Here is a 15281-nt window from a genome sequence, read left to right as displayed (position 1 = left end):
CATATTGCTATTCTGTTCTTGTTGGAGAGAGACAATATTAAGTTCCTGTTTAGCTTCCTGGCTGGTGTGTCCTCTAATGGTGGGCCTGGGATCACCAATGGGTCTTGGGCCACTTCCAGGTGGGTCTTGGTGCAATAGACTTCCCAGTATCTCTTGCCTCCTCCCCGCCCCAGGTTGTGCCATAGCATTTTGGCTGGATCACTGCCAGCACCAGAAACTCCCCCCCTCCACTGTGCTGTATTAATATAGTTAACACTCCTCTGTTAATTTCGTAGCATGTTGCCTGCAGTGGTGAGAATACATCAGGGAGCTTCTTGCCATTGATGTGTTGGGGCAGGTCCCTCAAAGGAATCTGATTTGAAGGATGCTATCTTTGAAGGGGGTAGTTCAGGGATCATTCCGGTTCAGCAGGCTTCAGGTTGAGGCATTGACTCTGCAATAGAGTTTGGGTCCGGGTTCAGCACTTCTGCTGCTGGGGTCTCTGGCTCTTCTAATCTGGCTGGTTCCTCCTCAGAGTCAGATTCTATCTAGGCTGCTGCTCAGTCTAAACCTTGTCGTGGTTCAGGGTATTTAGGACTGGTTTATTTATTAGCCCATTCAATGCAGTGTTGTTCTTAACTGGCAGTGCTTTTCTTCTAGAAAAATAGGTGCTGGTACTCATCACAAAGTTGTTGCAGTAAGTGTCACATTTTTTAACCCCCCCAAAAAGAAGTACCAGCACTGCGTACCCTTGAGTACCCCTGGAAAAAAAGCACTGTTAACTAGCCACAAATAATTGCTCTCTTTTAGAAGCAGGTAGATTCCTGGGTTTTTATAATATTGTTGCTTGTCTGTTGCTTAACAACGTTGTGGCATATATACTGGGGCAGCAGCTGTTGATGCAAACCAGATATTGTAGCCCAATTGATGTTTGTAGAACTTACCTACTTCCTTTGCTCCTGTCCATTTCTCTCCAAATAGCTTGTGCATATACAGTTTATTGTGGTCCATTTATTTGCCAAAAAGTGTATTGGATGTAGAGATTTACAGATTAGAATTATAGGGCTGTCTAGCTGGGGTTGTAGACAGGTTGATGGATTTATTATTGGCATTTTGGATCGCACCCAATCTCACAGTCAATCTAAGGCTGCTGTACTAACCCTTCCTAGTGTGTCCTTCTATTGACCCCTTGGCAGCACATGCTAGGGCAAAACAAGCTTTGTCTAGTGGAGAAGGACTCAGGATTCTGGGTAGGTCTCTTGTATACAGCTGTTTCAGGATCTGATTAGTAGATTGATAATCCCTACTGCAGTATTTATGGATGCATGCCCCTAAAGGTATTTTTACATATTAAACTACTATTAACTATACCAGTTTGCAACACCAATATGTGAGTTTCTGCTGTAAACTCTTAAATAAGGAAGTCTTGTTATAAATGTTTCTTAAGGGTTAAGCAGCAATTGTTAATGGCAATAAGGTTCTTGAATAAATTTGCTGCTCTCTGCATAGGGCGCAGTGAGAAGTATCACTTAATCTCATTTGAGAATAAAATACTGGGTGCTAAAAATATGAGACAGGCAGAATTGAAGTACTTTTGAAATTTTTCTTTGCTATTGGGAGCCATGGTTGAGCAGTAGAGCACAAGCTTCATATTCATAGGGTCCAAAATCCAATCCTTGGCATCTCCACCTAAAAGGATCTCAGGATACAGGACTGAGAGAGACTCATGCCTGAGATTCAGGACAGCCACAAGTAATCAGTTTTAAGTTTAGAAAAAAAGGTGAGTCAGGGGAACATGACAGAGATGTATAAAATTATTCGTGGAGTGGAGAAAGTGGATGGCCGCCAACTTGGATGGCTTTGAAAGAGGGTTAGACAGATCCATTGGGAGTAATGCTACCAGTCATGATGCCTATGTTTTACCTCCACTGTGGGTGGCTGTATACCTCTGAATACCAGTTGATGGGGATCACAAGTGGGAGATGACTATTGCACTTAGGTCCTGCGTGTGGGCTTCCAATAGGTGGCACCCCACTATTCTCTGCCTTGGTCAGACCACCCATGGAGTACCATGTCCAGTTCTGGGCACCCCTACTTAAGAATGATATTGACAAGCTGGAAGGTGTAAAGAGGAGGGCAACTAGGTTACCAAGGGTCTGGAGATAATAGAAATCAATGTGAGGAAGCAGATATATGTCTAAGAAAAGTTCATCTGGAGATGATGATGATGATGATGATGATGATTTTCTGAATTCTAATGTCAGGCTTTGACATACTTCTTTTAGAGGAAGTTACATAGTTTGAACGAACTGTTTTTTTAAAAAAATGTCTTGGAGTGCTACTCAGAAATAAGTGCCACTGAATTTATGATGTTTACTTCTGTTTAGTGGATATAGAAATTCAGCCTTACTGTGGTCTTTTTTATAATGGTGTTGAAAGCAATTCTGTTGAGAAAATGATCTTGGTAAAATTGTAAACAAACAACAATAGTGGTGCCGCCATTTAAAAAGTCCTTTCTCCTTTCCCCAAACACATTTTTTTTTTAAAAAAAAATTTTATTAGAGATTTTCTTGGGTCTCCCCTAACACATGTTGAGATTGTTGGTGGACTCTTGATTTAACTGGAGAAAGCACCAGTCTTAGGAGTTATACTGAGGGTGGTTTGCTTTTTTTGCCCCCTTCCAATGTATCATTGAAGGGCAATGGTATGCAGAACAGTAGGTGTTAGCAATAGATATAAGACTCATTCTGGCATTGCTAGTATATGAAGTCATTAGCCTTCTGCATACAAGCATCCTTTATCAGTATTCAACTGCTACTCCATGTACCATTCCTTATGCCACCCACCGTCCTAAAATAGTGTACATGTAAGCATACAGTCACCATTCAAAGGGAAATTACTAGTGGTGTTGTACAGCTGCGTCGGATGTTGTATACAAATATGAACTCAAGTCCTTGTTCCATAGCAGCTGCAAATGAAACTACAGTTACTGGAATAAATTTGTATCTAATTGTAGGCTGGTATTTTTATGGTTAATGAAGGCTGCAAGTGAACAGTATACTTTACAGCAGAAATGGGAAACCTGTGGCAGCCAGATGTTGTTGGGCTACAACTTCCATCATCCCTAACTATTTGTCATGCTGACGGGTGTTGGGAGTTCAAGAACGTCTGGAGGATCACAGGTTCTGCATCCCTGTTCTATTTGAAAGCTGAATATTCCCACTTTTCACTGAGAAGCAAGAATACATTTTGAACCAAGGTTAGCCCTTGTCCTAGACACCTCTGCTCAAATTGATATTTAGCTGCGAGGGTTTTGAGTTCTTCGGCATCCATTCCAGTTTGCAATAACTGTTCATATAAGCCTCCAAAATGCAGATCCAGTCAGTATGTCTTATTTGCTCACCAAATACTTTGTTACCTTTTCCAAAACAAGTCTTCTTTGTCTGCTGTGTATGTTCCTCATTATTCCACGTCTGACTACTTGCATGTGTACAGTATTATACTTTTAAGATTCTTCCATTTCATAAAAACTGGGCAAAGGGCTACAAAAATATCACCTACTAAAATGCAGTGGAGTTGCTTTCCTTTAATGGCTTTGACCTGGTGGAAATTTTAATTTGATTAAATGGCACCTTGTAACAGATGCAGTTCTCCAGACTGTTCTTGGGCATCCACGTTTTGCCACCAGCAAGACTTGATATGATGAAGGGGAGGTAGTTGCACAACTGGGGTTGCACAGCTGAAAAAAAGTCCTCTTATTTCTGGCTACCTACATAGTCTTTAATAGTGCACTCCTAGACTTCTCCCTGAATCCTTGGAGAACAGTTGCCAGTGTAGCTAGATGAACCAATACTCTGGCTTAGTAGAAAGCAGATTCCTATGTCCCTATCTTATTGCTCAGGCAACCTGTTTTAACTAATCGTTTGGCAGGGGGGTTTTTTGTTTTTGTTTTTTGCTATAGTCCTGGCTCTTTTTGAGGTTTGTCTGGCTTCTGGAGTTCTCTTTGCATGTTCAGGCTGAACTCTGCCCAGTAACAATTTCTTCCCCTCTTTTGTTGTTCATTGCAGCTGTCCGAACAGAGGTTTCTCCACCCACTTCCTCCCTAGAAATAAATACCTGGGTGCAATGCTTTGATGCTGAGGCTTCTAGAATAATGAGTTGAATTGCTCTGCTTATTAGTGTGGGGTTTTTTGTTTTTTTTTACAGTACCAGACTCTGCTTTGATATAAGTATCATTTATAATAGTGTCTTTCAAAGGAAGGTAAGCATCATTACAGACAGTATGGCCTTTAATTATACTTGCCGATTGAAACCTGATCATGGTTCATGCAAGGCATTTTTGCTGAGAGAGGCTTTGTGCAATACCAGTGATCCCCAGACAATGTAGGTTTCTTTTCAGAAGCAATCTTCTTTCTGAAGTGTTTTTCAACAATGGACACCACTCACACTGTGTGCTTGGACATCCTGCCCCCTGGAATTCTCTGATCCAAATGTTCATTCTTTTCTATTTATGTGTCTGCCCAACCACACTAATCAAGATCCCCTGCTGTTGAATACAAGTTAGGAAGTGGTCGTACGATTTTAAAGTTGACAGTTTCAGCTTTGGAGGCCAATATTTATCTTCAGTGATGTGGGGCTAACCTCTTTTAAAAGTATTGTGTGTTCTGTAAATTCTTGCAACAGGACTGGCTCTCTGTTTCTGCTGTGCTTCCTGCTACTCGATCCCCAAACTCGGCCCGCCAGATGTTTTGGGACTACAACTCCCATCATCCCTAGCTAACAGGACCAGTGGTCAGGGATGATGGGAACTGTAGTCCCAAAACATCTGGAGGGCCGAGTTTGGGGAGCCTGGCCATGGGGCTGCTGCTGTACTGCTAGGGAGATTGAACATGCCCCCAGAGCTGCTGATAATTCCTATTAGAACTCACTGCTTGGAACCATAATCTAGGGCCACTTAACTAGAAAACGCCCAGTGAACTAGGAGAAAGCTATAGGAAAGTGGCATTATTTTGCTGTGTTTCTGATTGGTAGTGTTCCCCTGCTAGGGCATGAAATCCAATATATATCAGTCTGCGTTACTGACCTTTCCTGCCAGGCCTTCCAAGTAGACTGTTGTCCACAGTAGCCTGGTCTAACTTTTTAATGGTTTGTTGCCCTGAATAGTACTTGCTGAATGGCACTAATGGTTTTGCTGAATGGTAAAGGTAAAGGGTAAAGGGACCCCTGACCATTAGGTCCAGTCGTGACCGACTCCGGGGTTGCGGCGCTCATCTCGCTTTATTGGCCAAGGGAGCCGGTGTACAGCTTCCGGGTCATGTGGCCAGCATGATTAAGCCACTTCTGGGGAACCAGAGCAGTGCACAGAAACGCTGTTTACCTTCCCGCCAGAGCGGTACCTATTTATCTACGTGCTTTCGAACTGCTAGGTTGGCAAGAGCAGGGACTGAGCAACGGGAGCTCACTCCGTCATGGGATTCGAACCGCCAACCTTCTGATCGGCAAGTCCTAGGCTCTGTGGTTTAACCCACAGCACCACCCGCGTCTCTTCTTGCTGAATGGTACTAATGCCTTAACTAAATAAGTTATCCAGTGGTGATTAACAAGATGAAATATGCATGTGGAACTGGTTTATGTGTGTGTGTGTGCCTTTAACTAGTTTGGGATGCTGCTTTCAGGTAGCTTTCTCGTTCTTAATTTAAAAGGAGTCGGGTGAGGAAGAGTGTTCTGTGATGGCAGTTTGCTAGGATATTGCAGAGAACTCTGAATCCTCTGGTGCCCTTGGATATAATGCCTCATTTCATCATTGGATGTGACATGCTGGCCGGGAGGCAGGTTTTCAAAGCCATTGTTTGTGTACCCTCTTTGCTTGCTCAATAGGAAGGCTTCCTAATGGGTGCCATTCTGTGATTGGCTTTCCTGTGTGGATCATCATAAGCAGATAAACCACTGATCCATGAAGTGCAAGAGGGGAATTATCTACCTGCTCCCACTCTCCAAATTCAAATGGACAAAAAGCCTGAAGGTCTCCCAGGGGGTGTAGGGAATGTGGCCAGCCAGAAGTGGCTAAGAGAGCTCAGCCCTCTTGTAGGAGAGCTACTGCCAGTGAAACAGGGAGCAACAGATGGCTCGAACCCCAGGGTATGAGCAACATTCCCTGTTGCTACTAGCAATAGGCAAAGGGGCTGGGGAGAGCACAAGCAAGAGGGAGTTGATACCATCCCTTAGCTTACAATATAGACTATTCCATGCACCATCTGGTCTTATTTTGTGATACCAGTATGTGGAAGTGATTTTGGATTTTCATTTCCTTTTATCTACATGAGACATCAAATTTGATGCTCTGCCAGGCTGCAGGCTCTATAGGACCAGGTCACTTGACTGGGTCTGTGCCATCTGGAGATGGTTCTAAATTGAGCTTGATACAGAATAAACCCATTGCTGTGTTGTTGGATTGGGGGTAGAGTGGCAAGCCAGTACGTTGGTCAGCTGGAAGAAAATTGTTACTATATTGATATTAACTTTCTAAATAGCTCTTGTTTTGTGCATTTTGAGGGGAGAAAATTCCCATTCATAGACATACCTAGTGGTGTAACTAAAATTTAGTTTGGCTTGAGTAAACTACTTGGTTGGACCTCAAAATCAAGTCCCATTCATTTTTCTTAGTTGCAGTCCAGAGACAACTGGAGCAAGTCAGGTTTCTTCATGTTGTGCCTTCTGAATGAAATGCTGTGTCTTCACAGCTTATTCATCATACATCTGTCCAATAGGAAGAAAGGAGTTTCCCCCCTATAGCTGAACAACATTGTTTTGGTTTAGGTGTTCCTCCCACCTACTGAGGAGAATCCTATCCCCACCCACAGTTTCCTCTTTATCTCCATGTAAAGTATTTATAGAAATAAGTCCTTTCTCTCTCAAGTGCCCTCGCTCTAGGCTCTTTGTGTTCAGCGCGTTCCCCTCTGATACTGGAGTTTTCACAGTTATTCTTCCAGGCTGTCAGGTCAGTTTTATGTTTTAATGGTTGATCCTCATGAGGGAAGGTGATGTGCTAGTTTTGCTGAACTGGTTGAAGTATGTCACTCCTGGGAGGCTGTAGGTTTAGTTGTGTATATGAAAAGGAGATGAATTATTGAACCAACTGATGGAGTTCAGAATTCATCCTTTAGTTTATAGGGGCCATCTTCATAATTCAGCTCATGGCCCAGGATGAGGCCATGGTGAGGTGACTGATTGTCAACAATAGTCTCTGCAAGCCTCACTGAAATGAGCCAGAGCTTGAGAAAGAGCATTAATGCGCTCTTGTGCAGCTCCCGTTCATTTCAAAGTGATTTCTGTCCAAAATGAGAATTTTGTGGTGGAGTGTGACAGTGCTAAGTAGTGTGTGTGTGTGGGGGGGGGGTCATTTGGTTATTTCACATTATGCCCCAAACTGTCTCAAGCCTGCTTTGATAGTGCCATACTTGCATAAAGAAGAGTAAAATTCTTCAATAGCTTTGGTAAACCTTTCTTTTGGTGAAACTATGTATGTATGTATTCTTACTGGGTACCAGGACTCCTTGTAGGGATCCTGGGAGCTCTCACTAAATAGCCAGTCGCGTTCATGAGGCATTTATTGTGGAAAAGGGTAGAGTTGTGCAGGCTGGGGTAGTGTGACTTTTCAAAAATGTGACTTCTGAACCTACTCCTAAGGGAGCTTTGTTTACCTCTGCACCAACATGTGAAAGTAGTCTGGTCAATTTTTAATGAAATGGTGCTCTGAAAACCACTTAGGGAATTGATGGCGAAACCACAGAATAGAATCCTTCAAACCAATACAGTGGTACCTCGGGTTAAGAACTTAATTCATTCTGGAGGTCCGTTCTTAACCTGAAACTGTTCTTAACCTGAGGTACCACTTTAGCTAATGGGGCTTGCTGCTCCGCCGCCACACAATTTCTGTTCTCATCCTGAAGCAAAGTTCTTAACCTGAGGTACTGTTTCTGGGTTAGCGGAGTCTGTAACCTGAAGCGTCTGTAACCCAAGGTACCACTGTATTCTTTAGTAGGCAGTTGTTCATAGATAGGACAATATGAAAGAAAGCCATAAAAACATAAGTCAGAAGTCCCTGACTAGTTTATGAATATGCAGATGTGGTGCCTGCTCTGGGCTGGAGGTTTTCCCCACATGCTTTCAAATGTGCATATGCACACACACTGAGCTGCATTTGATTGACCCATTGCACTAGAGGAAGCCTGTGCAATGGGAGTTCTCCTCTCTTCTCCCCACCCCCTGCACATGGCCCATGTTGTCCCCAGATAATGAATACAACCCACTGTGAACAGGCCTCAGTTGAAAGTTATGTATTAAAATGTTTGGCTATATTCTGCAGCCCCATTGTGGTTAGGGATCTGGGTACTAAGGCAATTGGATTTCCTGTCCCAGGCAGTCAGGAGAAAGGCTTTTGGCCAAGTAGGACTGTGTGCCTGGCTACATATTGCTCACCAGTACCAGTACCAGTACAGGACCCAGGAAGCAAAGTCAGGTTGGGCAAGAGTCAGATAGAGCAAGAGGGTATGTCTTGCTAATTGAAATTAAGCAAAGCAGAGGCCACAGTTCAGAAGGCAAACAAGCATAGTGGTTAGCATCCTGGATGGGTCCAAGTAGCACCTATATACTAGAAGTCAGGCAAGGTAGGATTGAGTGTTTCTACAACAACCAGTAAACCCAGACTGAACCAGAATTAAATCTCCCTCTCACCAGCTAGCCCCACTGCTGATGAGTGAAGCCTCTTACTTGGTTTTAGGAGGTATTTAGGAGTGGCATGGGCAAGGCTGAGGTTTCCAAGCTGTAGTGCTTAGAGTCTGAGGAACGCAATGGGTCCTCTTCAGGCCACTGTCGTTATGGGCTCTTCTGGTGCTGGGACAACCGCGTGGGGAGGTAGGGATATTATAGGCTAATTCTGAGGGCAAATTAGGCTCCAAGGCCTATTTCCTTGAGGAGGAAGAGCCCTGACCATGACTCTTGGCAAGCTAGGAATTCAGGCTCTGTTGCCTTTTCAAGCATGCTTGGTATCAGATGCAGCCTGGAGCCAGTCCACTTCTGGAAGAATAGATCCATTATTAGCTATACCAGATGCATCACTGCCCAGGACACTGCATGCTGGTAGTATTTTTGACTAAATCTGAACTGAAAGAACTTAGTGCACGAGAGCTGCTGAAGTATTCTGAAGCTTTTATTTCATATTACTTTGACAGAAGCAAACCTACTTTTAGTTGCTCACAGGCTGCTCTTTCACAGGGCTGTTCTGCTTCCCATTCCATTCCAGAACACTTGGAAAGGTTCCCATGAGGCCCTGGCATGCACCCACGTTCTCTGCCTCACTGACTTTGTTTATATAATTCTTTGGGTGGATCTTCTGGGTTTTCCAGGATCAGGGAAGTACAACTTTGTGGCATTTGGCTCTGACTCTGGAAACACAGTTACTGGAGAAATGTTTCCTATTCTGGTGCTTGATGTTTCTATACCCTTGAATGCCACTGACACAATGCCACATCCCTTGTGGATGTGCTTCAGCATACAGTGGTACCTCAGGTTACATACGCTTCAGGTTACATATGCTTCAGGTTACAGACTCCGCTAACCCAGAAATAGTGCTTCAGGTTAAGAACTTTGCTTCAGGATGAGAACAGAAATCGTGCTCTGGCGGTGCAGCAGCAGCAGGAGGCCCCATTAGCTAAAGTGGTGCTTCAGGTTAAGAACAGTTTCAGGTTAAGTACGGACCTCCGGAATGAATTAAGTACTTAACCCGAGGTACCACTGTATTTCTGTAGCCTAGAAAGGGTATATTGGCTGAGTACAGTGTTCCAAAGGGAGATAGGAAACTGTCTTGTACTAAGCCAGGCCATTGATACATCTAGTTCAATACTGTCTTTGCTCACTGGCAGTTTCTCTTCAGGATTTCAGACAAGGCATTCCCAGTCCTACCTGAAGATGTTGGGGATTCAGCTTGTGACCTTTTGTATGCAAAGTTCTACCACTGAGCTATTGCCCATTGCTTGAGTTTATGTCAGTGGCATTCAAGGTGTCATGTTGCTGTTTGGTATCTTTTGAATTCCCTTGGAGCTCTTAACCATACTTGTAAACACCACCATCTTGGGGAAGTGACTCTTTTCCCAAGCCCTTCTTTTTTCACTGCTTCAGGGTGCAGACTTCTGGAAATTTATTAACATAACAGTTGTGGAGTTGATGGCTAGTCATCACAAATTTCTGTTTATGTGTTTGTAAATCTCCAGTTTGAGCACCACCATCAGAATAATGCAGGAGCAGGCGTGGCAAAAGAAAAAAAAAGTAATAAAATAGAATAGGGATCAGCAACCTTTTAAGACCAGTGGGCACATTTTGAATTTTGAGGGAATGCTGAGGGCGCCAGTCACAAAATGGCCGCTGTGGGGCTATGGCATAACACAAAATGGCTGTTGGGGGACATGGCATAGCAGAAGATTAGAGAGTACAATCATTGCTAATTTCCTCTCTCCCACCCACCCTGACAATCTCATGGGAAATCAGTTACGGTATATCTTGGTGGTCCTGACTGTGGAGGAAGAGCTATCAAAGGCACAAGAACACTGTTTTCCCAAGTGCAAATCCTAAACCAATGCCTCTGCTTCCATCCTGTAACCACTTACCTAGGAGTAAGCCCCAATAAATGAAAAGAGATTTACTTTTGAAGCAGGCATGTATACCATTGTACTGAAGAGTTAACAGTTTCTCTGTGCTATCACTGACAATTATATAGCATGTCATGGGACTTCATTTAAAAAATAAACACAATTCTGTGTGTGATAAGCAGCTGTACAATATATTAAACCCAGTTCTTGTTATAAGATGAGTTCCAAGAAAAATTCATGATCTTGAGCATTGCAGGTAAGATACTCAGGGGCAGACAGAGGAAGGAAATAACTTTGTGATCCATAAGGAAAGTCTTTCCTCTCTACAGCACAATATATATTTTCTGATTTGTCATGTATTTTTTTTATCATGGCTGTTAATGACTTTTAGCAGCCGTTTTGGAGCCAAGGTTTACAGTCTACTAGCTGGGACAGAGCAGTTGAGACTTCCTATTAATTTGGGGAATCAGGAGCTCCAGAAAGGACAGAAGCCCTTTTGACGTTACTGTTGGTATAAAGTCAGAAGTAAGGATGCTGCAGCAAGTATAAGGACAATTTCTCAGGGAGACAGCTCTTGGGCCTTGTGACTGGTGCTTTGTAGCTTTCCTCTTGCTGTGCAGTCTTTTATCCTAGAGTTGCATGTTATGCACTCAGTGCCTTTGCTTCTAATCTCCTAGGGCTAATTAGTTGGATTGGCATTGCTTGGCTGCACTCTAGTTCTGGGTGGTCTTACACAGGGAGTTCTCCCCCCCCCAACCCAGCCCCCCATTTTGCCTGTAAATGGTGGCTTTTTAGCTGTTAATCTGACCCGTCGCTTGGTGCCTAAATGTTCTGAATTGTGTAGTGCAGACACGTGGAGGAATTTTTCTTAGTGCTGCAGTGGAAACATTTTCTGACATGTTCACAGTCCCATGTCAGGACTGCATTGGTTACTTCAATGCAGGTAATTGTTTTAAAGCATTCACAAATCGCTTATTTCCTCCCCCCCCCCTTATAAATAGATGAAAATGAAGTAATAGTAAACCAGTAGAATACTATTCTAATAATAGTATAAGAACAATTTACTGTTATATAGAAGTCCAGGGCAAAGCACTGTCCACATCCCTGGTAGTTTGGGTTGGAGGGAACTGCAGTTCATTCTCTTCTTATTAACTCTTTCTCTTGCCCCTTCAGAATAGGGGTTTTAAAAATTGATTCTCCACTGAAACCTCCCAACCCACATTTTATCTATCTACTTACCATATTTATAATCAGGCCTTTGGCTAATTAAACCATGTATGGCCTTTTAAACTGTGAGGGGTATTGTTTTTGTTCGTTAATCTACTGGTTTTACCTCATAAGAAATAGCTTTGGAGAAGGACCCTGCTGTTCTGTTGGATCATACAGTAGTTTGTTTTGGTATTTTTAATGTGGTAGGCAGGTAAATAAATAAATAAATAAATAAATGCTGCCTGAAGACTTTTTATAGTGGAAAAGCAGTGTAGAATATATAAACACACAGGTATTAACTGCCCTCCTCATTCCCTTGTCATATTCTTTTCTGATGTCCGTCACATGCAAGCTTTGTAATGCTTGCCCTGTCCATTCTTTGACCATTGTACTTTTCTTCCTTAGGATGAGATTGAGGAATTGCGGGCTGAGATGCTGGAGATGAGAGACGTCTACATGGAAGAAGATGTCTACCAGCTACAGGAGCTCCGGCAGCAACTGGACCAAGCCAGTAAGACCTGCCGCATCTTGCAATACCGTCTGCGAAAGTCAGAGCGGCGCAGCCTTCGTGTGGCACAGACTGGCCAGGTGGATGGAGAGCTCATCCACGGCCTTGAACAAGACGTCAAGGTAAGCCTGCAGTTACAAGAGAGAAGACATTTGAATGGTCCTGGGATTTTAAAAAACCTGCTTTGTCCTGTTTCAGATTATTGGTCCATTGTGCTGTTTATTTTCACTACTGGTATCTCTCCAAGGTCTTGGGCAGAGCCCTTTCCTGGCTCACATACCAAAAATCCTTTAACTTGGAGGTATTAAGGATTGAACCTTTGCTCTTCTACATACGAAACATGTGTTCCGCCAGTGGTGGGTTACAGGCTCTATTTGGTGTGCATTTAAGTTATGTTTTGCAAAAATAACTGCTTAGAAATGACTTGCTCAAAAATGGATCGGTTGCCATACTGACCTAGAGGAGAACTTGGAAGATTTGTGAAATGCTTCTGTTGGGGCATTGTAGCAATTTCCCAGAGGAAACCATGAGGCTTGGATTCCTTTGCACAAACGTAGTCCACCTCTTACTAAGTCAATAAGGGCAAGATAATGTAAAGACAAACAGAGATTGGAGTTGTAGTAGAGTAGAGTCAATTCATCTACATGCCCTTTTGGATGTGAGTAAGAGGCAGCAGCAGATCAAGTCTTTTGTATTTTAACGTTTCCATAATTTTACTGTGCATAGATTGAAATTTCCATTGGGTGCAGAATTAAGTATCCTGAGAATCTCAGCGTTTGAAAGAAGCGTATTTCTGGCCCTTGTGACTGTGAAAATAGGCACGAAAGTGTGTGGGCAATGCTAAGTAAAATCTCAGAAGCCAAGTAGGTGGGGGAAAGAAAGGCCAGGGTTTCATTACCCGCCATGGCTCCATTCTCGTATGACCAACAGAAGCAGAATAGAATATGCAAAGTAAGCAAATATATGCAAGTGATTGTTAATTTGCATAGATGTCATAGATTTGATCATTTTCTTGCAGAATTTGAATTACCTATGGTTTGTTTATTTTTTGCTGTTTTTGACGGTCCTGCACATATGCAATTCTGCGTAAGTTCTTTCTAGTTCAGGCCTTGGTGGTGAGAGTGAACTGCAGCTTGCTCTGCTTGAAATGATTCCTTTGAGGAGTGGGCCCCCTTTAGCTTTTAATTGCTGTCTAGTTTACTGTATAATGTTGAGTTGACCAATCCTGCAGAGAGCCAGGTTTAAGTTGGTGTTGCATTACACATAGTGCAGGCTGAAACGGAGAGAAAACCCATCTATTTGCCTTTGAGAACAGAGCTAATGATGGGATCTATAGAATCCTGCACCTTTATCCCATACTTCCTTCATCGAGCTTAAGACCAAGCTAGATGTGACATTTGCTGTGTAATTGGTCTTTCTTGAACAAATAACCAGCACAGGGGCTCCTGAGCCAGATTGGGGCCATGGCATGGTGGGAGAGGGGATTTTTCCCCCGTTTCCCTTTTATTCCTGCTGTTTTCCTGTTTGGACTTGACTGCTATTTATCTGTATTGGGAGGAAAGCTCCCATCAGGATTCTGATCAGGACTGTGGGTTAACCCTGCTCCAATTCCTCATGCTGTTATTACAATCTGGCTCATCGCACGCAACCTTTGTGTGCATTGTCATAGCTGCATATCCCTTTGAACCTGGGCTCCCCAAACAATGTGGCATATTTTTAGCAGCAGCTGGACTCCTTGCTGTACTTCTGCTTCTACTTCATTCCCTTTTCCATTGCACAGACACCAGGCTTCTTGGATGTGCAGACCTGGGAAGGGTTAGTGATAAGGATATGCTTTCTTGTCAGCTCAGTTTACAGTCATGGGAACTAAGCAGCTGACCAGAGAGGCTGAGCCCCTTCCCTGAGCTGCCCAAGGGCCTTAGCTAGCTCTTGATGATTGCACAGGCCAGCTGGGTGGTGCATATGCTGCTTAGGCATGGCACTTTATTGGCATTGCACAGTAACACAATCTGCTGGAGGAATGCCTCCTTTCTTGCTGCCTCCAAGGCCTGTTCCATTGCTGTGGCCCTTTAAACAAAGCTGCATTGCCTAATGGCATAGGCCAGGGGTGAGGAACCTCAGGTCTGGGGGCCAAATACAGTCCTTCAAGCTTCTCTATCTGTTCCTTGAGCCTCTCCCTGCACCGTACTCCCACCCCCCCAGCCATACCATTCATTGGATGCACTTCATATTCTCCTTGAGTGTTTTTTTCCTGATGTGTCCTTGAACTCTGATAATGCCTCTCCCCTGCCTGGATGGAGGATAGAGAGAGGTTTGTGAGTGTGTGTAGAAACTAGCCTACTGTACATTTACATCTGTTGCTCCTCCCACTTTTGCCTCTGGCCCCACCTACCACTGTCACAAGGCCCCTGGAACATTGATCCAAAGGGATGTGACTCTTGGGTTGCATTTGATAGGGAGCGGAAGCACAAGCAGCTGGGGTACCAAAGGGCAGGATGAGGGAGTCTGTAAAATGTTTAGGCATGTCGACGGCGACTGGCATGGTGTGGATGAGGGAAGAAAATACTGGGAAGGTTGTACTCTTTGTGGAGGGGGGGCATTTTCCCCATGATTAACAAAAGCAGAAATGTTAGCTCCAGAGCTCCAACCCTTTGGACATTCTCCAGGGGCGACTTGGATGAACATCCTAAGCAAACAGCACTGGCTAGCCTTATAACTGTCTAAGCAGTAGAATTCGATTCTTTGCAAATACTTTGTTCTCCCCCTTTACAATTAAAAATGAATCTGCAAGTTCACCTGCAGAGTTAGTTGTGCCACTGGCCCTTCCAGGGGGCCTCTGTGTGAGTTCCCCTGTTGTGGTGCATAGACTTGAAAACAGGAGGCATTTAGCTGGTACAATTATCATCTCCCTGCTTATTCTGGTCACATATTCTGTGGTCTTT

General features: G+C 43.7%; 1 protein-coding gene across 4 annotated transcripts in view; it reads left to right on the top strand.

The window, feature by feature from the left end:
- MTCL2 (microtubule crosslinking factor 2) overlaps nucleotides 1-15281 on the top strand; it is an 85498-nt gene that overhangs the window by 12057 nt on the left and 58160 nt on the right. For all 4 annotated transcript variants that reach the window (XM_081010281.1, XM_081010282.1, XM_081010283.1 and 1 more), the window contains exon 2: nucleotides 12237-12461. In XM_081010281.1, the coding sequence (XP_080866407.1) occupies nucleotides 12237-12461 (225 nt within the window). The remainder of the gene's footprint in view (nucleotides 1-12236; nucleotides 12462-15281) is intronic.

This window comes from Podarcis pityusensis, assembly GCF_964106645.2.
Source record: "Podarcis pityusensis genome assembly, chromosome: 6".
In the NCBI taxonomy this organism is placed as follows: Eukaryota; Metazoa; Chordata; class Lepidosauria; order Squamata; family Lacertidae; genus Podarcis; species Podarcis pityusensis.
The sequence above is the reverse complement of the archived record's forward strand: the minus strand, read 5'-3'. Positions and strand labels throughout refer to the sequence as shown.